At 37.7% G+C, this 26,985-nt stretch overlaps 1 protein-coding gene across 2 annotated transcripts in view; it reads right to left on the minus strand.

The window, feature by feature from the left end:
• The window catches only part of LOC127429345 (septin-8-A), a 79,940-nt gene that overhangs the window by 14,970 nt on the left and 37,985 nt on the right, over positions 1 to 26,985 (minus strand). For both annotated transcript variants that reach the window (XM_051678322.1, XM_051678323.1), the window contains exons 6-9: positions 26,605 to 26,701; positions 8,682 to 8,850; positions 8,414 to 8,546; positions 5,056 to 5,225 (exon numbers count right to left, since the gene is read on the minus strand). In XM_051678322.1, coding sequence (XP_051534282.1) covers positions 5,056 to 5,225; positions 8,414 to 8,546; positions 8,682 to 8,850; positions 26,605 to 26,701 — 569 coding nt within the window. The remainder of the gene's footprint in view (positions 1 to 5,055; positions 5,226 to 8,413; positions 8,547 to 8,681; positions 8,851 to 26,604; positions 26,702 to 26,985) is intronic.

Here is a 26,985-nt window from a genome sequence, read left to right on the forward strand (position 1 = left end):
GAAGCCTCCACATGTGCTATGTCTCCGTGGCAACGTGCTCAACAAGCCACGTGATATGATGCGTGGGTTGGCAGTCTCAGACACGGAGACAACTCGGATTCGTCCTCCGCCACCCGGATTGAGGCAAATCACTACGCCACCACGAGGACTTAAAAGCGCATTGGGAATTGGGCATTCCAAACTGGGTGAAAAAGGGGAAAAAAGGGGAATTTTTTTTTTTTATGAAAGTGAGATGCATAAATCTTAAAAATTGGCTAAAATATTTTTTTAGTGTACATTTAGAGTATTTATTACATTTAGGACCACTTATAACATGTCTTCTACAAACTCAAGAACCGGAACTGGATCAATCAATTTATGCATTTTCTGATACTTTTATGGTGCTTTTGAATCCTTTCTGAAGCTTGAAGGCTTTGGTCCACATTCATTACATTCACCTGTACATTCTTCCTTTGTGTTCCATGGATTATATTAACTCAAACTCAGAATTTTCATTTTTGGGCAAACTATTCCTTTGAAGGCAGCAATGATCTGGAATGCTTTAAATTATTAAGTAAATTTCATAGGACACCAAAAGAGGGCGCCTGAGACATTGTATTTTCAGAACTCCAGCTGAAATATAAAAATCATTTAAAGGGTTAGTTCACCCAAAAATGAAAATTCTCATCATTTATTCACCCTCATGCCATCCCAGATGTGTGTGACTTTCTTTCTCCTGCTGAACACAAACAAAGATTTTTAGAAGAATATTTCAGCTCTGTAGGTCCTTACAATGCAAGTGAATGGTGACCAGAACTGTGAAGGTCCAAAAATGCATATAAAGACAGCATAAAAGTATTCTATAGGACTCCAGTTGTTAAATCCATATATTCATAATTGATATAAGTGTGGGTGAGAAACTGATACACATTTAATTCCATTTTCACTATAAATGTTTACTTCCTGTTGCTCTCCAATGAGGCGAGCTGAGGACCGAGAGGACCGAGTTCATGCAGCCTCCCGTGAGAACTGACGGTTGTACCTTTTATAGTACTTTTACGTGAACATTTATAGTGAAAAAGTACTTAAATATTGATCTGTTTCTCACCCACACCTATCATATTGCTTCTGAAGACATGGATTTAACCACTGGAGTTGAGTGGATTACTTTTATGATGACTTTATGTGTTTTTTGGACCTTCAAAGTTCTGTCACCATTCACTTGCATTGTATGGACCTACAGAGCTGAAATATTCTCCTAAAAATCTTTGTTTGTGTTCAGCAGAAGAAAGTAAGTCTTACACATCTGGGATGGCATGAGGGTGAGTAAATGATGAGAGAATTTTCATTTTTGGGTGAACCATCCCTTTAAGGCTTCTTAACTGGACAATCCAGCTCAACAATATACAATCAATATTCTTAAGTTATCACATTCATGTAGACTTTAATACACTTATGTTAAGGAGCTGCTTTCAGTGGTGTATCCATTTCAGGGACATATCACAAAATGGATGCTTTGTAAATGTTTGACATTGACACAGATACCATTAATAACCACAAGACGGAGCTAGATACACTTCATTTGAGCTGCATGTGCTGCAGGAGAGAACCTAATGCATTTCACAGAAAGTCGAGCAAACTGCTGCTTAATACTTTACCTGTATTTGAGTCTGAATTTAATGTGATGAGATTAAATGACTGAGTAGCGTGAAATAATACAGAGTATTATACGATCTATTCTGATTTATGAATGAATGACTCCGAGTCGGTTTGTTTAATTAATTGGTCACAAAGACTCACAAACTCAAGAGTCATTGGTTTGAATCAGTGTAACGAATTACTAGCTGAATCAGTCACAGCAGTTACTGAATTAACTTCTCATTAACTGACCGGATGTTTTTTAATAACAATGTATAGTTAAAGAAACACATTCACAAAAATGTTGTAATAAATGTTATAAAAGTATGTTGCATAAATGGGTGATTCTCACAAAAAACAGTCAAGAAAAAGTCCTGGCCCCATTTAACCTAAAATAAAAACAAAACAAATTATATATATATATATATATATATATATATATATATATATATATATATATATATATATATATATATAAGAAACTGACAGTAACCCAAATAAGCACACGTTACAACAGTTCTAAGCAGAAAAGCATTTCTGAACGTACAACACGTCAAACATTGAGGTGGATGGGCTACAGCAGAAGACCCCCTCCGGGTACCACTACTGTCAGCTTAGAACAGGAAACTGAGGCTGCAGTGAGCACAGGCTCACCAAAACTGGACAGTAGATGATTGGAAATACATCACCTGGTATGACAAATTTGGATTTCTGCTGAGGTACACAGATGGTAGGCCCACTGCAGCTTCAGTTTTCTGCCCATCTGTGTCAAGGATCAATGTGTTGTGCATTCGGAGATGCTATTCTGCTCTCTACAATTGTACAGAGTGATTATTTGAGTTACTGTTGCCTTTCTGTCAGCTCGAAACAGTCTGGCCATTCTCTGTTGACCTCTCTCATCAACAAGGCATTTCCGTCCATAGAACTGCGACTCACTGGGTGTTTTTTGTTTTTGACACCATTCTCAGTAAATTCTAGAGACTGTTGTGTGTGAAAATCCCAGGAGATCAGCAGTTACAGAAATACTCAAACCAGCCAGTCTGGCACCAACAATCATGCCACGGTCTAAATCACTGAGATCACATTTTTTCCCCATTCTGATGGTTGATGTGAACATTAACTGAAGCTCCTGACCCAATCTGCATGATTTTATACATTACACTGCTGCCACACAATTGGCTGATTAGATAATCACATGAATAAGTAGGTGTACAGATGTACCTAATAAAGTGGCCAGTGAGTGTGTGTGTGTGTGTGTGTGTGTGATATATATATATATATATATATATATATATATATATATATATATATATATATATATATATATATATATATAGTAAATGGAAAAAAGAAAAAGAAACCTACATTTAGGACCAATAATTTTCTTTTTTGCATTGTGACATTATTTTCAGGACACTTAAGCACATTTTACCCCACAATTCTCAGTATCGTAACTTTCCCAGACATTTTTCTTTTACTATTCCCATTGTTTTTAATAATGATTACCATTACTGTAACAAAACAGTATTTTTTTATTTTTTTATGTTTTGCAGTAAAATGATGCTGTTGTACAATGATTTTTTTTACATTAAAGCCACTATCAAGGGAGCACTACTATGATGTACAAATATGTAACTGTCATGAATATAAAGTCATAATGTTGTCATTTGTTTCTTTTGATTTTGAAGTAAAATAAGACCAGGACATTCTCTTTACATGTTTCGTGAGAATCACCAAATCATTTTTTTTTTAAATTTAGTATGTAGTTAGGACCAATTATGTCCTGCTATATAAACATAACAGGGTTCCTGCGAGTCCTTAAAAAGTCTTAAATTTTGTTTTCTAAAATTTAAAGGCATGAAAAGTACTAAATATTTTAAATGGTATAACTAAAGTCTTAAATTTGGTGACGGAAAGACACGAATCGCGACATGGTCTAATGTTATTATTAAACTCCAAAAAGATACGATTTAATTGAATAAATGCCTGCGCTGCGTCCTCCAAAGTGAAGACGCCTTGCACATTCTCCAAGCACGGGGGGAGCTAGTGAGTGTTTCCAGCAGTTGTAGAGTGGTTTGTAATCAGTGAGTACCGGACACTTATGACAAGCGATAGCTGATGATCTACTGTTGAAGAGTTATGACAATGACTACTTTAAAGTGTTTATATTGTAATACCTTGTAGATGAACGTAAGAATGAATATTTGATTTCCCTTATCTGTTTAAATGAGCAGCAGGAAACAGTGATGCACCGACATTTCAAAATAAGAGTTCCTGGTGTATTTCAGGCTTGTATTTTAAATAGTTAAAAGTCCCGCGGTATGCATCAAATCTTTTTTTTCTGGTTATTAGTTGTCTTGTTATTTTGGTTGCTCAATAAACTGCATTTAGGATTCATTTTAAAACTTTCAGAAGATTAATCTGTTATTGCCTTTCTTTCCACACATTATCATATTAGCAAATTTCAATATCGGTCAACCTCTAATTTGTATGTTTTGATATATTGGTATATAAACAAATTATAATATGATGTGTATATATATATATATATATGGAAAACCTGTCTTGAGTATTTTAAACTTGCAGAAACGCTCTTTTGCTGCAGGTGTTGCAACTTCTAAGGCCTTGTTAAATGTGTGCCCCAGCCTGTTTAAGCAAAAGAATCTGTGATACATGATTTATTTTCAGATTGTGTGGATTTGTTCTGATATGGACATGTTGTATTAATTTTGTTTGTTCCGGTCTTAAAAAAAAAACTCTTAAATTTGATTTTTAAAACACTGCGGCAACCCTGCATAATTTTATAGGAAACGTATGCACAAAGTGAGAAGTCGCACTTAATTCCACAACCAAGTGTTTTTGATAATTGGAGGGTTACAGTGATAAAGTGTAAAGTAAAGTAGCATTTGCCTGGTCATGTAATCTCAACATGGCAGTCACCATGTGGGACGGCCACTGTTATGTAATATAAAACAGATTTTTCTAGGCCACTAATATGACTTGAGTTTTCATCTCATGTGAGTGTATCATTGGAAAAATTGTGTCAAAAGCAGTATTCATTCATGCCTGAGGCCGTAAAATTTGTTGCAGGTGTGAGAAAAGCAACCATTTATGTACCCATGGTGGTGACTGGCAAGATTAGATCAAGGGTTTTTCGATCACCATAATATATCAAATCTATATAAACTATATAAATATAACATGATTATAGGTGTAAATGTCCCTTTGCTAATCTCTGTCTGCGAAGTATCCAATCAGTGCAGGGTGAACCCATGTGATTACTGAAATATGTTGATAACTGTTTCATTTTTTTCCTGTGTGATTTCTAAACACTGCTGGAAAACTTTGGAGCTGATTGGAACTGACTGGAGTAGCCAATCACTAAAGGTTTACATTAATGATTAGATGGCAGGATAAGAAGACTGCACAAGAACTCACTTTTTCTTGTCCTTGTCCTTCTTCAGGGGCTGTGAGAGGGAGAGGGTCTCGGCTGCCACCTTTCTCCTGTTGAAGGCGTTCATCTCCTCCTCCAGGTCTCGTCTCTTCTCCTCCACCTTCCTCTTCTCCTCCTGGTGCATGCGCTTCAGCTGCTCAAACTTGTCGTGTAACTGAGGAGAGAGAGATGCATGTTAATGGCATTCACCAGAGGTGCTGACTCTCATGTTTTAAGAGTGTTGGCTAAAGGGGCCTGGGTAGCTCAGTGAGTAAAGACGCTGACTACCACACCTGGAGTCGCAAGTTCGAATCCAGGGTGTGCTGAGTGACTCCAGCCAGGTTGCTAGGGAGGGTAGAGTCACATGGGGTAACCTCCTTAACCACATAATGTGGTTTGCTCTAAGTGGGGCGCGTGATGAGTTGTGCGTGGATGACGCAGTGGATGGCGTGAAGCGGAACGCGCTCAACAAGACGTGATAAGATGCGTGGTTTGACGGTCTCAGACGTGGAGGCAACTGAGATTCGTCCTCCACCACCCGGATTGAGGAGAGTCACTACGCCACCACGAGGACTTAGAGCACATTGGGAATTGGGCATTCCATATTGAGAGAAAAAAAAAAGGGCTGTTGGCTGAATTCCACTATTTGTGCTTAAGACCTGTTTTCAAACACAAAGCTTTGTTTGAACCTCTAAATTAAAGGAATAGTTTACCCAAAAATGTCATCTGTCATCAGTTTTCTCACCCTCATGTCGTTCCAAACCTTTCTGACTTTCTTCAGTGGAACTTAAAAGGTGATGTTTTGAAGAATATCCAGGCTGCTCTTTTACATATAATGAAAGTAAATAGGGACTAAAGGTGGTCAAGCTCCAAAATGACATGAATACACCATAAAAGTATCATAATAGCATAATTCTCCTCCATCTAGCTCTCAAATCAAATATGGTACCATTACACTGGGGGAAAAAAATATTTTTCTTACTAGGTATTTTTTGTCTTATCTAAAATACTTGATAAGCAGAATGATGTAAAATATTAAGTCTTGTTTTTAGAGAAATCTAAAAAACTTTGGTGAGATTTATGCTTAAAACAAGAAAAACGTATTTGACAATGAGGAAATTAAAATAAAAAAGTTAAAATATATATTTTTTCTTGAAATGAGCATAAATGTTACTAAATTTTGTTCGATTTCTATGAAAAGAAGACAAAATATCATATGCCATTTTGCTTTACCAGTAAATTTATCTTGTTTTAAGAAAGTTTTGGTATTTTTACTGGAAAACAAGACATGTATATTTTCATTTATATGCAAAGAAAATATGATTTTTTGCAGTATAGGTGCGATGCATCACGTTTGATGTCAAAGCGCAAATTTTTGCAGTCTAGACTTTTGTTGTCCATTTCAGAGCTTCAGCATAGGGAAACACTATCAGTGAATTACAAATGTAATTTTGGTCTGTGTCTCACACAAAGCTATTGTAAGGCTTCAGATGACTTGGAATTTAGCATACAAGTCGAATGAACTACTTTTATGATGCTTTTTGTTTTCTTTCTTTTTTGTAGCTCAGCAGTCCCAGTTCCCATTCACTTCCATTGTATAAGTGCTCAAAGTGAGCCAGTACACAATGGTACGCAGTACTAGCAACGATGACAAAATGACTTCACAGTACCGGCAGCTCTTCTGTGATGGTGATACGGTCACCCAGGTGGACCCCACCCCAACCCACCCCACCCTTGGACAGACAGAGAAACTCTCAAGGGCAGGGACGTGCATAGGGGGGTGGCTACAGTGGACCAGGCCAATGCCCCTTTGCACTTCTGGGCTGTTGTGCCCCTCTGAAGAAAGTGATTTAATTTGCATATATTAATTAGCTTTTTGGTTTATGTGAACATGCGCTAGACGGCCATCTTCGGCTGTTGCGTCACGTCTCTGTTTTGCAGGACAGCAGATCAGGAGCAAGGGGTCCTAAGTGGGTTCAAAGCTTGACACTTGAGTGGGCCAAATGCGTCAAAAATGCACATTAATTAATATTGACTTGAGATTTTAATGATTAATCGATAATCAATTAATTGTCGTTAATAATTTGATTAAGCTTATCGATTGTCGATTAATTAATTTCAGGACAAATGCATTCAGTAATCATGCCTACAAAACTTGATAAAGCTGCCTTTATAGTCATCCTCCGCTAGAGGGGGCATTCGCGCTTTACACCTTGTCCACATTACAGAAGAAGAACGGCAATATAATCAATGTCTGATCGTTTCTCTATAAATTAACATTATTTTTTCTGCATACACCATGATAGTGTGTTAAAGTACAACATGACAACAAGCACTGTTGATCTGCTGGTCTCCTTGTTTCATCCCAACCTACAATTACGTCAGCCATCACCGGGAAAGCACGAAGACACATTCAGTTGACATCTCACCAGCACCAGAGAAATGGTGTTTATGATTTGACTTAATTTCAAGTAAACAAATAAGTCCGAAATATCCCTAGATCCACAACGTGAATTTTTGATGAACTCAAATATGTACCTTGCATACAAGTTATTATTAACAGTAATTCATAAATTCACACATTTGTATTAAACATAGCCTAAATTAACTAAAATACACTGAACTAAGAATATTTTAAGACGAAAATGCCAATGCTTGCATTTCTTTAGTGTATTAATTTTAAACTATATTTAAAGAGTAGGCTACATGCACATATGATCCTCCATGTGCGTTTTAGGCTACACGCACATATAGAGTCCTCCACGTGCGTTTTAACGTCAATGATTAATCGATCGTTAATTTCCATGATGATCGATTACAAAAATGTCTGAAAATTGACATCCCCAGTATTGGCATTGCTTGAGCAGGCCCAAATGCGTTAAAAACTTGCATTAGTTCATAACATGAACAAAGGGATTGCAGAACTAACGTAAGTCTCTAAAAATGTATACTTGTCTTTCATTTGGATGTTATTTAAACTTAAATATAGGTAGTCCAATTACTACAACTGCTGCATAGCTAAATCATAAAGATAGAATATACAGTGCATGATCAAATATGATAAAGTGAGCCCTGAACTGTTGCTGAACTGAATATATGAAGCAAGCTGTCTTCTACAATCGTTCCAGTTCGAGCACTGCATTATATAAAAAAAATCAACAAACATTCTGCTGTATTTCTACTTTTGTGTTCCACGGAGGAAAGAAAGTCAAGCAGGTTTGGAACAACATAAGAGTGAGTTAATGATTTTGATGAATGATGAACTTTTGATTTATGGGCAAAATATTGCCTTAAGTCAGGGAATTATCTAGGGCCTGACAGCTCTTTGGGAATAAGGCTAAATCTAGATGAGGCTGGACTAACCTCTCTCTCCTTCTCCTTCAGCTCAGCCTCCGTCTCTTTCACTTTGTTCACAAACATCTGCCTCATCTCCTCTTCCTTCCGCTGCAGGTCTCCAAGAAACTCTTTCCTCTTGGCTTCATATGTTTCCTGAAGACTGTAGAGAAGTAATTTACACAAAGATTGTATTGCCCCCATGTACAAGTATGTGTGCAAAAACATTTGAATGTATTTAATGAAATAAGACCAATGACAACCAGTTTCACATGCAGATAATGTAGCAGTGACCCACCTGAAAGGCTGGCTGTCCGGGTCGGTGTCTTTGAAGCCCATCTCCTCTAGTTTACAGCGTCTGTAGAGTTCATAGTGTCTGGCGTGAGTCTGCTCTCTCAGATCCTCCATGTTCACTCTGATCAACATCTCCCGCAGCTTTACGAAGTCACAGTGACTCTCGTTCTCCACTGCAACACACACATGCACATGACCACTGTCAATACACTTCTGCCTGACTACTGTCAAATACACTGCCGTTCAAATGTTTTGAAACTCTTGACTGAAATGTTTCTCATGATCTTAAAAATCTTTTGATCTGAAGGCGTATGCTTAAATGTTTGAAATTAGATTTGTAGACAAAAATATAATTGTGCCAACATATTAATTTATTTCATTACAAAACTAAACTTTTATTTAAAAAAAAAAAAAAAAAAAAAAAAGTTTTTGAATTGGATGACTTGGACCGAATAATTAAGAAAAGCAGCCAATAAGTGCCCAACATAAATGGGAACTCCTTCAATACTGTTTAAAAATCATCCTAGGGTGATACCACAAGAAGTTGGTTGAGGAAATGTCAATGAAAAATGAAAGTGAAGGGTGGCTACTTTGAAGATGATAAAATTTAACGTATTTTTTATTTATTTTTTATTTTTTTAGTCACAACATAATTCCCATAGTATATTCCTTAGTTTTGATGACTTTACTATTATTCTAAAATGTGAAAAACAATTATAATATAGAATGAGTAAGAAGGGGCCTGGGTAACTCAGTTGTAAAATACGCTGGCTACCACCCCTGGAGTTCGCTAGTTCGCTATTTCGAATCCCAGGGTGTGCTGAGTGACTCCAGCCAGGTCTCCTAAGCAACCAAATTGGCCCGGTTGCTAGGGAGGGTAGAGTCACATGGGGTAACCTCCTCGTGATCGCTATAATGTGGTTCGTTCTCGGTGGGGTGCGTGGCGAGTTGAGCGTGGTGGCCGTGGTGGATGGTGTGAAGCATCCACACGCGCTATGTCTCCGTGGCAATGCGCGGGTTGACGGTCTCAGACGCGGAGGCAACTCACTACGCGACCACGAGGACTTAGAGCGCATTGGGAACTGGGCATTCCAAATTGGGAGAAAAAGGGGAAAAATCCACACAAAAAAACAGAATGAGTAGGCGATCCCAAACTTTTGAATGGCAGTGTACACGTGGCCAACGTGACAGTGACCGCTACTGACAGTTATCTAGTTTTCGCCACAGTGTTTACAGGTCTGTTCTAATAGGCCACTTTCACACAGCAGCTGAATACGGTTGTCAAGACATGTTTTGAGTGCTTAATACGGTTGCATTCACACACAGGATGGTTATTTACAAGTGTGACAACTGCATTCAATAACCGAACTGACACCCGCACATTTTCAGATCTCACAACCGCATTCTCGGCAAACCTGTGCTGTGTGAACGGAACCGTACTGGACAACTAGTTGTCTGTCATGTCATATAATGTGAAAGCCACACTGCACTGTACATGAGCGTGTCTCGTGTTAATCATGTCGGGTTGCCTTAACTCAGAGATGGAGATATGAGCTGCGTGTCATCCGAAGATCCAACCACTGTCTTTCAACAAAGCTGCTTGCGATTGCGAACCACGCGACAAATGCTGCGCTCTGCACTCGGTTAAAAAGCATTCAAAGCCGCTGTCGGTTAATTATGATTTGATCTATGAATGTTTATTTAATAACACAGCGTTATTGTGATAAGACATGCCAGTGAAGTTGGATGTCACGATCTTTAATATTTCCTTAAGTCACTGTCACTATGGATACAGCTGTTAGAATTGGGTTGTGACTTCGGTTTTTCGTTCATACAGACAGTATTCAAGCCGCTACTGTACGCTGTTGTATGAACGGGACATTTAAAGACTCACACCTGTAAGTAAATACAGTTGTCAATCCCAAACACTGACTGTCTGAACGTAGCCATAAAGGTCGTAGACAGATAAATAAAAATGCAAATAATAACATGCAACCAACCATATAATTGTGCATAGTTAGGATAGCAAATATTATAGGCTTGTCAACTTTTAAAAGGAAGGAGAAAATGCTTCACACATCTTTTGTTGTTGACTTCAAAGTTCAAGAGTACAATCAAGCTCTTGAGAATAAAGAGAGAGAGAGCTGTCAAGTCAGATATGAAAGAATGATTTTGGAGAAAATCAAGGCACTGTCTACATGGGAAGATCCTCCTAGGACTTTACTGTAATTAGGAAACATCAAATCAGAGTCTCAGATCAGTGGCAATCAGACAACGTTTCCTTTGGGAGTAAAGAAACTATTTAATGACAGATCCGTGCACTGTTTATAATGCCAGAAATGTTACGCAGAACGAGCATCCCATCAGTGCTTAAACTATCATGGCAACATAGAGAATGTCTGCTGGTAAATAAAAATAAAAAAAAACTGCACTGTTGCATTTTCCTGACAATAAAAAACATTTATACCCAAAATCTAATTACTGTAACGTGTCCTCACATTTTACTTTGAGTTTTTTTTTTCTTCTGTTTGTTTTTTTGTACATTTGTATTTGTACAGTAGTTTTTCATTATCCTTAATGATGATTCTCATTAGATTTAATTACTATACAAGAATTCATGTTTTTTATTTAAATCACCCTAAATTAAATGCAGTCTACTACCCAACCCTAGCACGACGGGACCCAACAAACTTCGGGTCAGTTTTTCCAAGTAAAACTTTGGGTTTGGGTCGAGTTTGTAATGAAAAACTAATTCTTATTATTAGGGGTGTAACGATCCATCAATCTGGATCATTGCATCGATCAAATAACCAACGATACGATGTTATCGATGCAACGCGTAAACATCAATGTATATATTTTTTAATATGCACCTTTATTTTGACACTAATACCAGCCACGTCCGGACGCATTTCCGTCAGGCAATCCAGCAACCTTATGAAATTGTGATTGAAGGCTAAAGTTGCGCTAAGCTCTAGCCATGAGCGCATGTCAAACAGGCTTCCCTCGAAACGCGAGCTCCAGTGACAGGATAGCACAGAGCGGCTCACATGCACGATTATATCGGGCTTCCCTCGATATCGTGCCACATGCGACCCACATGAATTCTACATTTTCTATTTTAAAGCGCTATAGAGCCATTCAACCAATTCAAATGGCTAGACAGCCCTGACATTCTGAACAGAACAAATGATGGACAGAGAAAACACCTGCATCAACATCCATTACAAGACTTTTCGCATCTACACATAATCACCCTTACTAAAATTAATCACAGTGAACTGTAACAGAATTTTTCAATACAACTGTGGAAGTTGTAGCCAGGAAAAAAACACAAATAGCACATACTCTCCTGTTGGAAACAAGTCGTGGATATGTAAGTATTTTGGATTGAAAGACTTGCTAGACTTCTAACTGTTGTAGAGATGACAATTTGTCACTGTAGTGTTTACTTCAGTCCACAAGGCAATAAGCTGTCATTAAACGATTGATGATCACATGTATGTGACTTTATTTAATTGATTGTGTAAATTAGGCACATCATATCGTAATATCAATCGCAGGACTCTGAATCAAATCAAAATTGCGGCAGACTGAGGTATCGGCAAACATCTGATCGCTAGGTAAGAAAATCTATATAAGATCGTATCGTGATGAAACTTGCGATTTACACCCCTAATTATTAATATTATTATAAATTACGGCTGTGAATCGATTAAAAGTTTTCAACTAATTAATTGCACAGTTTTCTGTGATTGTGTTAATCATGGTACATGGTACATCACAACAAACATTAAAAAATATAATCATAAATATATTTACTTTATACTTTGTCTCAAAGAACTTGCAAGAAATTGGTTCATCACTTATTTTAATTATTTAAATATTTATATGTTAAAATGTACATGCAAAACAGACCTATTTTAAATATACTGATTTTTTTTTTTTATACATTTAAATAAATATTATATATTAAATGTAGCCTAATATAGGCATTAAGAGATGAGTTAGGGGCTGTTCACACCGAATATGTTGTTTCGTGTTTCTACACTGTTTTTCAATTGTTTAATTGTTTCAACTTTTTTTTTCCCAGTATCTCATGCAGAACCGCCACATTTTTAGTTTTTAAAAACGCATCTCGTGTTCTGTTTGATTTTTTTTTTTTTTTTTACGCACAAAGATTCGACGTTCTTAAGAAATTCAGGCTTCAAAGAGGACCGTTACACTGTTACACATGATTCCAGATTGTTCTTTACCCAGAAATGTTTTTTAGCATTTGATAAACGGCAAGCCAATGTTTATTTCCTTTTGCTGTGGTATGCTGAGTGGCACCGTGAAATTAGATTTGTTAAAACTGTGAATGTTAACGGTTATGAATGTTGCCTATGATGCTTAAATAAAATACAGCCTATTGCAAAAAAATTTACTTGCTTGCAAAACAAATTATAAAAAGAGAGAGAGAGCAATTTAGTGTTCAGGTCAGGTTCAGGCTTAAAATTTGATGGTACCGTACCAGTCGGGTCGGGTCAGGTCACACAGCCTCGGGAATATACTAAGTTCAGGCTTCAACTTAATTCCTGTGCACACCTCTACAACACATCCACAACCATGATGCAAATATATTTTCCAATTTTAATAATAAATCATTCTCTTTTTTATGTTATATTAATGGAAATAAGATGTTTTGCGTTAATGAGAATTGGGGGGGAAATGTGCTTGTCATGAAAATAATGTCACAAATGCAAAAAGGTCTTAATGGCTTCATGTCCCTAATAATAGGCTTCATGTTCTTGAAGTAAAATATAATTTGTCTTTTCATTCTTTTGATTTTGGGGTGAAATATGAAATTATGGATATGACATTTTTTTGACAGGTTTCAGTGAATGCCTCCTGCAGTGTGTCCATTTGGACTTCAGTGGACACGTTCTCACAGTTAACGGAGCATTTCCGGTCTGTAGATTGATATCAGTGGGAGAGAATTCACACTGATGGAGGAGGAAGACTCTGTGTCCCAAATGATGCACTCCACACTATGCACTTACAATTTACATAATGCACTCAGCCATGTAGTGTATAAACTTTCAAAGTATAGTATCATCTAAAATGGAACACTTAACATTTTTACTACACAGAAGATTTGATGTTTAACAGCTGATGGAAGTAATATTTCAAATGCATGCAATGTGTTGCTGCTAGCTTTAGCGCGTTAGCCAACCTCAGTTCAACACTTGTATCTCAACTAATGAACATTCACACGGGGTGATGGTAAAGCATTCAACTTAAATTTGTAATGTGCTGTCTTCACTAAAGTTTCGCTAGTTGCTACATTCTCCATTTACAATTGTTTTGTCAGACCAACAACACAGCCAGGTAACTCTGCCCTTCCACTACGTACGGCAAGCCACGAGCACCGAATGCATGAAGTTTACAACATTCCACACTCCGTTTTGAAGTGTGGAAGGCAACATCCTGTTGAGAGTTTCGTGGATACTGTAATGAACAGTAATATGGGATTGACAGTAAGAACATTAGACAACAAAACACAATGTTTCATATCTCTCGTTAATAAAGGAAGAATAGCTCCCATCTGGAATGGACGTACTGCTCCAATCAAATTTCACATTTGAGGGACTGAGAGCAATTTACTGACCCTTGAATAAACGGCCCCTGGGAGCCATCTTCCCCAAACACACAAGCAAAAATAGCAGGGAGGAAACAAATACCAGCAGTCTCCCATCTGTCATACAGTCTGGACACAACACTTTAGCAGATAGTGCTATCCCATTTACAAGACCATTCGTTTGGCGAACCAACGCAGCTTTTAGCTTAAAGATCAAATGGCGAAAAAAATAAATAAAATTCCACTAGGATTTATCACAATATAGTTTTTTCAGTTTTCCACTTTTAAGAGAAAACTGATGCAAAGATCAGTAATTTGCAAAATAAAAATAAAAATAAAAAAATAAAAAATACTAGCATAATAAAGATATGGATATATACAGTAGGGTCCAAAAGTGTGAGACCACTATTAAAATGCTACTATTTTGTATTAGTTTCTAATTAAATACAACAATTTAAATTACAAAAAGATTATTGGCATTTTATTTTAGCATAGTATTTTTAATTTTCCAAAAACTTTATTTATTTTCATGTTTAACTGAAGAAAAAAAAAAATCCACATTTTCAATGTGGTTTCAGACTTTTGGACCTTCATGTACAGGCTGCCTTCAAATATAATGGAAGTTTAGAATTAACAGTTATGATATGCGTTCAAGTGATTTTGGCCACCACTAATGTAACAAAATGAAAAGGAATGTGAATTAGGTTTGCCATTTTTCTTTTATAATATTTATCATTCTTATGTTGCAACAGAGAATGATGGAAAATATGGTTTTGTTGCATAAACTGTGTGTATACAGTATATATATATATATATAGAGAGAGAGAGAGAGAGAGAGAGAGAGAGAGAGAGAGACATATATACACACACACACACACACACACACCTATCAGACACAACATTAAAACCACCTGACTAATATTCCCCCTCGTGCCACCAAAACAGCGCCAACCCGCATCTCGAATAGCATTCTGATTTGATATTCTTCTCACCACAATTGTACAGAGCGGTTATCTGAGTTACCGTAGACTTTGTTAGTTCGAACCAGTCTGGCCATTCTCTGTTGACCTCTCTCATCAACAAGGCATTTCTGTCGACAAAACTACCGCTCACTGGATGTTTTTTTGTTTTTGGCACCATTCGGTGAAAATTCTAGAGACTGTTGTGCATGAAAATCCCAGGAGATCAGCAGTTACAGAAATACTCAAAATTCACTGAGTTGGTTACAAGAGTGGGGGATGTCGAGAAACGGATAGATTATCTGGAGTCATCGGAGAGGAAATTAGCTGCTAACCCGCTAACGTCCAAGACGGACTTGGAGTGCAAGTTGGAAGACCTTGATAATCGGAACCGGCGAAACAACGTCCGAATTGTTGGAATTCCTGAGGATGAAGAAGGCCGAGATATGGTGAAATTCCTAGACGAGCTCTTCTTGAGTCTACTCGCCATTACAGGCCATAAGCTGGAAATCGAGCGAGCTCACAGAGTTCCAGCTCGGAGATCCACGGAGGGAGACAGGCCCCAATCAATTCTGGCCAAATTTCTGAGATCAACCGATAAAGATCTCGTGTTACGCGAGGCGAGAAGTAAAGGAAGGCTTTCTTGGAAGAACCACTGCATTTTCTTGTTCCCAGACTTTGTGAATTCGACAAGAGAGAAACGTGATCGATTTAAGGAATGCAAGAAACTCTTATATCAATGGAAGGTCGCTTTTGCTCTGATGTTCCCGGCCAAATCGAGAACAGATGCTAAGGATGGCCGTAAAGCATTTACATGCTCAGAGCAAGCAATGTCCTTCATAAAGTCAATTGTAGGAGTAAGTAATTTGGTGGTTCTCATGTTGCAGCCGAGTGGGCCTGACTCACTGATCATTCTCTTGATTGTCCGAGGAAGCGGAGTGCATTTTTTGTTTCTTTTTGTGTTGGTTCCGCATAGTGGCTGGAGTTTGTTTTGTGGAATAACACTCCTCTGGGACAGTTTGTGGATGAATCTGCACATTCTTTGTGCTTATGCATCCTATCGGATGGAGTTTGATTTGTGGAATATTTCTTGCAAATCATTAGAATGATTAGGGCATTTGTTACACTCAGGTAACAGCCGAATGGGCCGGCTATCTTAACATTTGTTTGACTGCCCGAGGAAACTTTTTTAATTTATTTTTTTTTGCTTGTTCCGCTAGCGGCTGGAGCTTGTTTTGTGGAGGAACACATCTTCGGGACAGTTATGTGGATGAATCTACACATTCTTTGTGCTTATTCCGCCCATTGGCTGGAGTTTGTTTTATAGATTATTTTCTGTTGTGTAATTCTGTCTCACAAAATTTGTATAGAAGCACCAGAATCGAGCAATCCAATGGCAAAGTTGTAGCTAGGGCTCTCGTAGGCGTATATGGACTGTTTGAGTTTAGAGGGATGGATGCCGGTTGGCGCTGTCATGCGCGGGGTTAATGTGCACGTTTTTCTTTTTTCTTTTTTTTTTTTTTTCTGGAGGATGTTCGGGGGTTGATTGTTGCACCAATGTTGGAAAGTGGTTTTTATTATTTTATTTTTGACAATTTAATTTATGTCAAAATGTCAGATGTTGATATGAGTTTGTCTCTCTCCACATGGAATGTGAATGGGGCACCCCATAAAAAGGAGGGTTATTTCTTTTCTTTTACGTAAGAAATATGATAAAGTGTTTCTTCAAGAAATGCATCTTTCCCCACAGGCAGCTGAAAATTTTGGGAAGATATGGGGTGGACATATTTTCTTTAGTGCTGGCTCAAGTAAGTGCAGGGGAGTCATTACATTGATAAGTAAACATCTACAATTCAAATGTCTCAAACAGATTAAAGTCTCAGATCACGCCCTGGTGAGTTCAGAGGTGTTGCCTCATATGGAGAAAAAGAAATCAGATAGTGTACCCTTTTGCAAAATCTTGAATTCCAACAAATGTTAAAGGCTGAAATCAATGTTTATATGGAGCCCAACTGGTCCTCAGTATCCTCTGTGGGCGTGGCTTGTGAGGCACTTAAGGCGGTTCTTAGGGGTCGGATCATACAGTATGCCTCTTTCATCAAAAAATCCAAAGCACGAAAACTCATGGAGTTGGAAGGGAATATTAAAAGTGCCGAGGCAGAGCTGAAGCACCGAATGACGTCTGATGTCCTCAGAGAATTGCCCCTATTAAAATACAGATATAATACTATTTTGACACAGAAGGTGGAGTTTTGGCTATTCAGGGCAAGACAGTAATTCTTTGAGTCGGGGGACAAAGCAGGGAAGCGTTTGGCTAGATATATAAAGCAGAGAGAGTCTTTTTCTACCATTCCCTCAGTGAAATCTGCTGGTGGTAAAATTTTTATTAATAATACTTTTAAAGAATTCTCTCTTGATCTCTATAGTTCCACGTCTTTGTCTACTGATGAAGATATTAGAAACTTTGTGGAACCATTAGAACTCCCTAAACTGACAACTGAGCAAAAAAATTCTCTTGATTCCGAGATAAACTTGGAGGAGCTTGGCGAGGTAATTAAGGCCTTGTCTACAGGCAAGACTCCAGGGCCAGATGGCTTTGCCGCTGAGTTATTTTTAGATCTTATGCTATAGAATTGGCTCTACTTTTGCTAGAAGTTTATATGGAATCGTTAAAGAATGGAAAGCTTCCGCCAACCATGATGCAAGCCCGGATTAGTCCGATTCTTAAAAAGGACAAAGATCCAAGCGAGTGTAAGAGTTACCGTCCAATTTCCCTGATCCAGCTAGATGTTAAAATAATGTCAAAAATTTGGCTAATCGATTAAGTTATGACATCTCTTACATATATAGATCAGGTGGGGTTTATTCGGGGCCACAGCTCTTCTGATAACATTAGGCGTTTCATCAATATCATGTGGTCAGTGGCATTTGATATGGTAGAATGGAATTATCTTTTTTAAGATTTTGGAAATGGGAGTACGTTTATTGGATGGATTAAGTTACTTTATAGACACCCGTTAGCGGTGGTACAAACAAATTGATTATTTTACTCTGGATAGGGGCACCCAGCAGGGTTTCCCTTTTTCCCCATTATTGTTCTGTCTTGCCCTGGAACCATTAGCAGCCGCGATAAGAAAGGAGGATGATTTTCCAGGGGTGATGGCGGGAGGTGTGGCGCATAAGCAATATTCATCTCCGACCCTTCTAGATCTATGCCTTGCCTCCACAGAATTATTCATTCCTTTTCTAAGTTCTCAGGATACAGAATCAATTGGTCTAAATCCGAAGCTTTGGCTCTGACAGCGTACTGCCCAGTAACGGCTTTTCAGCCGGGCGCCTTCCAGTGGCCCCAACAGGGCATTAAGTATTGTGGCATTTAATTCCCAGCAAATTTGTCTTGATTTAGTTTAATGAGTTAATTTTGACCCCTTAATAAAAAGGTTTTCGAGCGATGTGGGCAGGTGGGCTTTTACATTTATCTATGATTGGGAAGGTTAATGTTATTAAAATGAACTGTATTCCAAAATGTAACTACCTGATACAATCTCTCCCTGTAGATGTCCCCCTCTCTTATTTCAAGCAATTTTATAGCATAGCGAAGTCCTTCATTTGGAATGGTAAGTGTCCCAGATTACATGTCAATAAGTTACATAGGCCGATTGACAAAGGTGGGCTAGGCCTACCAAGATTTTGTTTTATTATTATGTATTCGGTCTCAGACATTTGGCTCATTGGTCGCTTCCACCTGAGAGAGCCCCTCCCTGGTTTTGTACTGAACAGAAACTTCTTGCCACATTTTGACATTGCAAAGCCTATCAAACTAATCGGAGAAGTTAAGTTACACCCCGTTATCTTGCATTTGCACTCGATATGGACAAAAGTGTCCAGAGTGTTTAATTCAGACATTTATTTAAATGTTGCTTCGAGCATATGGCTGAACCCAAAATTCTGTATTAATAAGTCGCCTTTCTGCTGGTCAGAGTGGATTGTGAGGGAGGTAAATACACTCAGTGACCTATATGAGAGTGGAGTGTTGAGATCAATTAAAAATTTGGTTCAACATTTTGGGATTCCCAGATCTCAGTTTTATAGGTATTTACACCTGTGCCACCTGCCCTGTACTATCTTTGGGAGTAGCATACACCCCCCTAAAGTGGCAGATACTCTTGGAATGGTGATAACTGTTTTGGAAAAGGTCATGGGGCATCAGTGTACTGTACTCTAATTCAGAGTCTGGGAGACGGAGCGTGGGCTAGGATTCAAAAAATGTCAAGTCTGCATCTAGAGATGCAATTCAAGATATTACATAGATTTTATTGGACTCCCTCTAGATTGTATAAGCTTGGGCTTAAAGCCACACCCACCTGCTGGCGATGCCTAATCGGAGGATGGAGACACGGCCCGTGTTTTTTGGTGGTGTGTTGAGATCCAGAAATTCTGGTTGAAGGTTCAGAGTTTTGTGTGTGACGTGTTGGGCACGGGTTTCATTTCGCCCCAGACTCTTTGTTTTGGGCAATGGGGCGGTCATTGAGGTGGGGAATAAACACATAGAGAGTTGGGATCTGACCAGTGTGATGATCGCCAGGCAGATAATTTTGAGGGGTTGGAGGTCAGCTGGAGTGCCCCCATTTCGGGAGTGGTACACGGAGATGGGGAGGGTGGCGGCTTTTGAGGAGGTGTCATTTGGAAGACAGGGTACCTTGGATTTGTTTGTTGGGAAATGGGGCAACTATTTGGAGTTTTTGGATGGCTCTCGGGGTGGGGCGGTGGAGAGAGCAGTATAGTTTTAAATGTGTATGATTATTATATATATATATTTTTGTTTTTGTGTTTGTTTGCTTTTTTTGTGCGTGTATATACTCATCTGTGACCACAGGGTTGTTTGTTGGGGGTGAGGGTGGGGTTGGAATTTGGGAGGTGTGGTTGTGGGGTTTAAATGTTGATTCTATGTACACTACCAGTTTAAAAGTTTTGAAACACTTGACTGAAATTTTTCTCATGATCTTAAAAATCTTTTGATCTGAAGGTGTATGCTTAAATGTTTGAAATTAGTTTTGTAGACAAAAATATCATTGTGCCACCGTATTTATTCATTATAAAACTACAATTTAATAAAAAAAATTTTTTTTTTTAAAGTTTTGGAAATTGATGACTTGGACCAAATAATAAAGAAAAGCAGCCAATAAGTGCCCAACATAGATGGGAACTCCTTCAATACTGTTTAAAAAGCATTCCAGGGTGATACCTCAAGAAGTTGGTTGAGAAAATGTCAAGAGTACATGTCTGCAAATTCTAAGCAAAGGGTGACTACTTTGAAGAAGCTAAAATATAACACAGTTTTGATTTATTTTTGATTTTGTTTAGTCACAACATAATTCCCATAGTTCCATTTCTGTTATTCCATAGTTTTGATGACTTTACTATTATTCAAAAATGTGAAGAAAAAAAAAATTATAATAAAGAATGTGTTTCAAAACTTTTGACCGGAAGTGTATATATGTTTTGCTTTTCTTTATTTATTGTAAGAATCAATAAAAAAAAAATTAATAAAAGAAATAAGTTCAATTTTTGTTTCATCAGACCAGAGGAAATTCCTCCAAAAAGTAAGATCTTTGTCCCCATGTGTACTTGCAAACTGTAGTCTGGCTTTTTTATGGCAGTTTTGGAGCATTGGCTTCTTCCTTACTGAGCAGCCTTTCAGGTTATTTCGATTTAGGACTAATTTTACTGTAGATATAGATACTTGTCTACCTGTTTCCTCCAGCATCTTCACAAGGTCTTTTGCTGTTGTTCTGGGATTGATTTGCACTTTTCGCACCAAACTACGTTCATCTCTAGGAGACAGAATGTGTCTCCTTCCTGAGTGGTATGATGGCTGCGTGGTCCCATGGTGTTTATACTGTTGTTTGTACAGATGAACGTGGTACCTTCAGGCATTTGGAAATTGCTCCCAAGGATGAACCAGACTTGTGGAGGTCTACAATTTTTTTCTGAGGTCTTGGCTGATTTCTTTTGATTTATCCGTGATGTCAAGCAATGAGGCACTGAGTTTGAAGGTAGGCCTCAAAATACATCCACAGGTACACCTCCAGTTCAGTACACCTCCCATCAGAAGCTAATTGGCTAATTGTCTAAAGGCTTGACATAATTTTCTGGAATTTTCCAAGCTGCTTAAAGGCACAGTTCACTTAGTGTATGTAAACTTCTGACCCACTGGAATTGTAATATAGTCAATTAAAAGTGAAACAATCTGTCTGTAAACAATTGTTGGAAAATGACTCATGTCATGCACAAAGTAGATGTCCTAAACGACTTTCCAAAACTATAGTTTGCTAATATGATATCTGTGGAGTGGTTAAAAAATTAAGTGAATGTAAACTTCTGACTTCAACTAAAGACATATCATGATTTTAATTCAATTAATTGTTTTTTTCATACATGTACTTTTTCCCAAAAATGTCAAATTCCCTGAAATTTCATGTTTTATATTTTATAAAAATGTTATGACAGGATTCCGCATTTCTGTCAGCGTTTTCTGCACTGCGAAAATCATAGGGTCCTAAAAAAACACATGAAATTTGATGTGTATAAACCTGATTCAAACCACATCCATGTGTGATTAAAAACAGATTTTTTAAAATAAGTCTCAGATCGGTCAGATCGGATTTCAATGTGTATGTGATCTCATATAAAGTGCAAAATATTTTCTGGAGCTGTGTCTGAATACTCTAATTTTTGCTAACTTTTTCCTCATATAGTGAGCTATGTGGCATTCACTATGTAGTGAACACTGAATGAGTGAATGATTCAGCAGTTTTGGGCACGGTTAGGGTTAGGCATGAATCGCATAACACCTCTGTTGCTGTTCTCTGATGTGCTTTGTGAGTTTAGGACCACGCAAAGATGTCATGATAGACATAAGCAGAGGCAAAATCTCCTGTCTTGCGACCTGTCAACCATACTGACAGCTACTCTCAGATGTTGTTTGAGGAAGCCACTTGGCCGCTAGATACACCGGATATTGACTATACTGTCTGAAAAAAATAATCTGATTTCATCACAAAATGACAGTCCGAATGTTCAGATTTGAAAAACAAATCACATTTATGTGCAGTGTGAACAAAGTTCTTGAGCCTTCATGAAACAAACTGTTATTTTCATTCCATAAACTGCTCAACATGGGGCATATCTTTCATGAAGCACAAGTTTTTACTCGAGCTGTATGAGCAATTAAAATGAAAAACATTTGTGGTAAATGAGGTGACCTTATCAGTGGCAGAACTCGCTCACTAATATCTGAGAGAAAGAAACGTAATTAGATGCGGTCTAGAGTGGTATTTATCACTGCTTTGATTGATGGGATTGTTTTAACATGAAAGGCATCATAAAAACCTCTCAACCAGCATCCTCAGGGACATGAAGAGATGGAGAAAAATGAAGAGCAGAGTTCAAATAAAAGTCCCAGTGTGGCTGACATATTCCACCAGCCCCTCAAACACAATCCTCTTACAGGGTTACAGGGTAACGCTCAGCATAAGCACCCAAAACAAGAGACTAAACTGTAAGAATGTGAAAAGAATGTGATTTCATCATTTCTGTTGTACTCAAGGCCAGGGTATTCTCGTTTTTTTTTTGCACACTGTTATGTTTCACGCACAGTCAAGTGTTTTAGCCTTTCAAAGTATCTCTATAGAGCGCAACAGTCTGATGTAAAAATCCTTTTCATTTTCTCCATTGGCGAAATGATTTTTTACATTAACTTCTAAACCATTAAAGACAGGCCTACTGTTAGCCCAGAGGTTGTCAATCAATTGTATACACTTCTGTGTGCCATCAGTATGTGTCATTTCAATTTTAATGTTTTAAAAATCATGTATAATAGCACAATTTCTACTGAAGAACTACACAACCCATAATCCTGAAGAGAGATCCACTAATCAGCGCTGCGGCAAAACAAAGTGCGTCAAAAGAGCTCTGCGGTGACCGCCCACTTCCAAAACTCACCGTGTATGATGCAATATAGTCGGTCTTCTTACACTCTCAAACTACTTGTATATTTGCAAATATCTGAATATTTTACAATAAACTTTATATATATTGATTTTACATTTATAAACAACTTTAAATCAATCAATTTTTATTCAATTATGTTATTTGCAATGCTTCAAGGAATTGTAATTCATGCCCTCATGAAGGACATGAAGTACAGTCTTGTACTTTTTCTGTAATTTTTGTTCTTGTACTTTTTTTCTCCCCAATTTGGAATGCCCAATTCCCAATTCACTCTAAGTCCTTGTGGTGGCGTAGTGACTCGCCTCAATCCGGGTTGCGGAGGACGAATCTCAGTTGCCTCCGCTTCTGAGACCGTCAATCCGCGCATCTGATCACGTGGCTTGTTGAGCGCGTTACTGCGGAGACATAGCGCATGTGGAGGCCGATATATCGGTCGGCCGATATTAGCATTTCACCGACATATCTTTATCTGTGTATATTTTACCGCTATGCGGCGATATGAAAACTTTTTTTCAGAACATATAATGCAGAAAACAATGCTTTAAAATTGGTTTCATAGCGTAGTTTGTCCAGCAGAGCGCGCTCCGACTCCATTGTTTACAGAGCTGACTCTGAACTGACGGTGGTCCTGCAGACAGGGCGGAGTTAAACCGTGTGGATTTGAGTGATCTCTTCTCCTTAAATTGCTAACTAGTTTGTGAAATACATACTGAAAAGTTAATAAAAAAATCACCCCATCATTTTATATAACTAATATAACATTAACCCTGTCCCTGACAACCATGTCACTCGAGTGGTGGTGGTGTAGTGGGCTAAAGCACATAACTGGTAATCAGAAGTTGCTGGTTCAATCCCCACAGCCATCACCATTGTGTCCTTGAGCAAGGCACTTAACTCCAGATTGCTCCAGGGGGATTGTCCCTGTAATAAGTGCACTAAGTCGCTTTGGATAAAAGAGTCTGCCAAATGCATAAATGTAAATGTAAAATGTAAATGTCTGTTTGCTGTTAGCCAGCTACAGTTTGTCAGTGCAGTCAGTAATGTAGCAGATTGAAAGGTAAACATCAGAGCATCTTTTTGCAGCTCAGCAGACAACGGTGCGGTGGTGGATTGTGTCTGAGTGTTGATTTCACGCTTCGCTGTTGACTAGTTGGTGAGACACAATGCTGGAAAGAAAATAAAGTCCATCTTTTACTCTCTGTGGCAATGAGCTTACAGCTAACTAGCTAATCACGTAGCTACTTTCATTGCTTGTCAGCTGAGTGGAAGCTAATGAGTAAACATGTATTCACCAAACTGTTTTGTTCAGGATTCACAGTTTCGTACCCCTTCAACCGAACAATTCCAGTCGTTGCATTTATAAAATGTAATATTTAAAAGTCTGGTTTTCCAGACATTAAAATAGGATATGTAATAAAAGTAGATTTAATAAATAGAATATTTGCCCTGTGTAAATAATAATATATAGGAACTGTATCTAAAATAAATGACGGGTGATACATACTAATACAACAGGCTGGAAAAATAGACATTTATTCATTTTAATATCCTTTATATATATTTTTTTGAATGTGTTGAAACTTGACACCGGGCGACGCACCCTAAAAACGGCACCGTTTTCTTTCTCTCTCGTAACTGTAAATGAGTTTAAATGCCAACATCATCATATATGTCGAAAGGATTGAAGCCTGTCATGCAAAACAAGAGCTCATTGATGTCAGTAAATGAGTCTGCTTTATTATTCAATCAGTTACTCCTGGTCGGAGTCTGCCGTATATATTTAGTTTATACGTAGGGTTATGTCCTACATAAATGTAATGGTGCAACGATCAAATATTTAGTAGAGCGTAAATTGTGACTTAGTGCCCATTTACGCCACAACTAGGCTAAGTTGTAACGTACGTATAGCTGGTGCAACCGGCCCCTGATGTTTATTTAGCTATTTATTTTATTTTAATTTATTCTTTATTTAAATGGTCAGCCATTGACTGATACTAAACACACTGTACTGATTTTTATTTTATTTATTCTTTATTTAAATGGTCAGCAATTGACTTATACTAAACAGTAATGATGTTAATTAAGCTATTTATTTTATTTGTATTTATTCTTTATTTTAATGGTCAGCATTTGACTGATACTAAACACACTGTACTGATTTTTATTTTATTTATTCTTTATTTAAATGGTCAGCAATTAACTTATACTAACAGTACTGATGTTTATTAAGCTATTGTATTTTTATTTATTCTTTATTTTAATGGTCAGCATTTGACTGATACTAAACACACAGTACTTATTTTAATTTAATTTAATTTATTCTTTATTTCAGTGGTCAGCAATTTACTTATACTAACAGTACTGATGTTTATTAAGCTATTTATTGTATTTTTATTTATTCTTTATTTTCTCAGTGTTCATTTCTAGAATTTGTTGACAATATATAATAATAATGTCAAATGTTCTTTGATAAAAATATTTGTTTAAGAAAGCAGCCTTCTGAGTACCTTTGCATAGTCATATCGGTGCAAAATAGGTGCACAATCCACATATAAAAGATCCGTTTTCATTCCAGCTCAAAAATTAACTATATCGGTCACCATATCGGTAATCTGTGAATTTTCCCTCTCTAAAATCGGTATCGGTCTCAAAAATCCCATATCGGTCGGGCTCTACCACGCACAGCTCACCACGCACCCCACCGAGAGCTAACCGCATTATAGCGACCACGAGGAGGTTACCCCATGTTACTCTACCCTCCCTAGCAACCGGGCCAATTTGGTTGCTTAGGAGACATGGCTGGAGTCACTCAGCATGCCCTGGGATTCGAACTCACGAACTCAAGGGGTTGTAGTCAGCGTCTTCAGTCGCTGAGCTACCCAGGCCCACACACTCCCGTAGTTTTGTCTTTTTGTCTGATTTTCAAATAGATCACAAACATCAACTAACCTCGCCAACAGAATTACGTAATGTTTTTGAGTGACGCATCTCTTTTGAAACTTTACTATAATTTAATTGAGGTACAGTATTTGTAGTTAAACCATAGTTAACACAGGTAAAACCATACAGTAGATGTTTCCTTATTACCACTGATTGATGTAACTATGGTTTCAATAAAACAGTATGTGTTATATAAAATAGTAGCCTAAACACTTAGTTTAGCGCTAGAAATATAGGAATAAAAATTATAGAAAGTATAACTACAACTGGCAACGGACATATAATTGCATTCTTGCCAAAATACCATAGTTACTACAGTTAGTGTTACTATGGTAAATCTCTGGCACATTTTCTTTAGGAATTATTTTGAAATATCTGAATCTTGTGATTCTTACCTTGAACTACTCCCCATGGGTACTGCCTGGCCCTCACTGTTTTATTCCCCACCTTCACCTCTTCAACACTGCCCACCACAGCAAATGGAAGATGAGCCTAGAATAAAAAAGAAATAAAAAGGTTACTGGTAATAACTTTTCAGTCTACAGCAGGCATGATCAGATATCTCTTTATCTGGTTGCTTCTTAAAGAAAGCATTTAACTATGGGCAATTTTGGCCCTCTGGACTTATATAAAGTTTTTCATTTTGAAGAGAAATTCAAGAAAATATACTCTTAAAACACTTTTTACACTCTAACTAGTTTATTTCATTTGTCTACTAAAATGTTCCAACAGTGGATATCATTGCATCACAAGAGATTTTTGTCATTTTTCTAAAA

This window comes from Myxocyprinus asiaticus, chromosome 38 (genome assembly GCF_019703515.2).
Source record: "Myxocyprinus asiaticus isolate MX2 ecotype Aquarium Trade chromosome 38, UBuf_Myxa_2, whole genome shotgun sequence".
NCBI lineage: Eukaryota > Metazoa > Chordata > Actinopteri > Cypriniformes > Catostomidae > Myxocyprinus > Myxocyprinus asiaticus.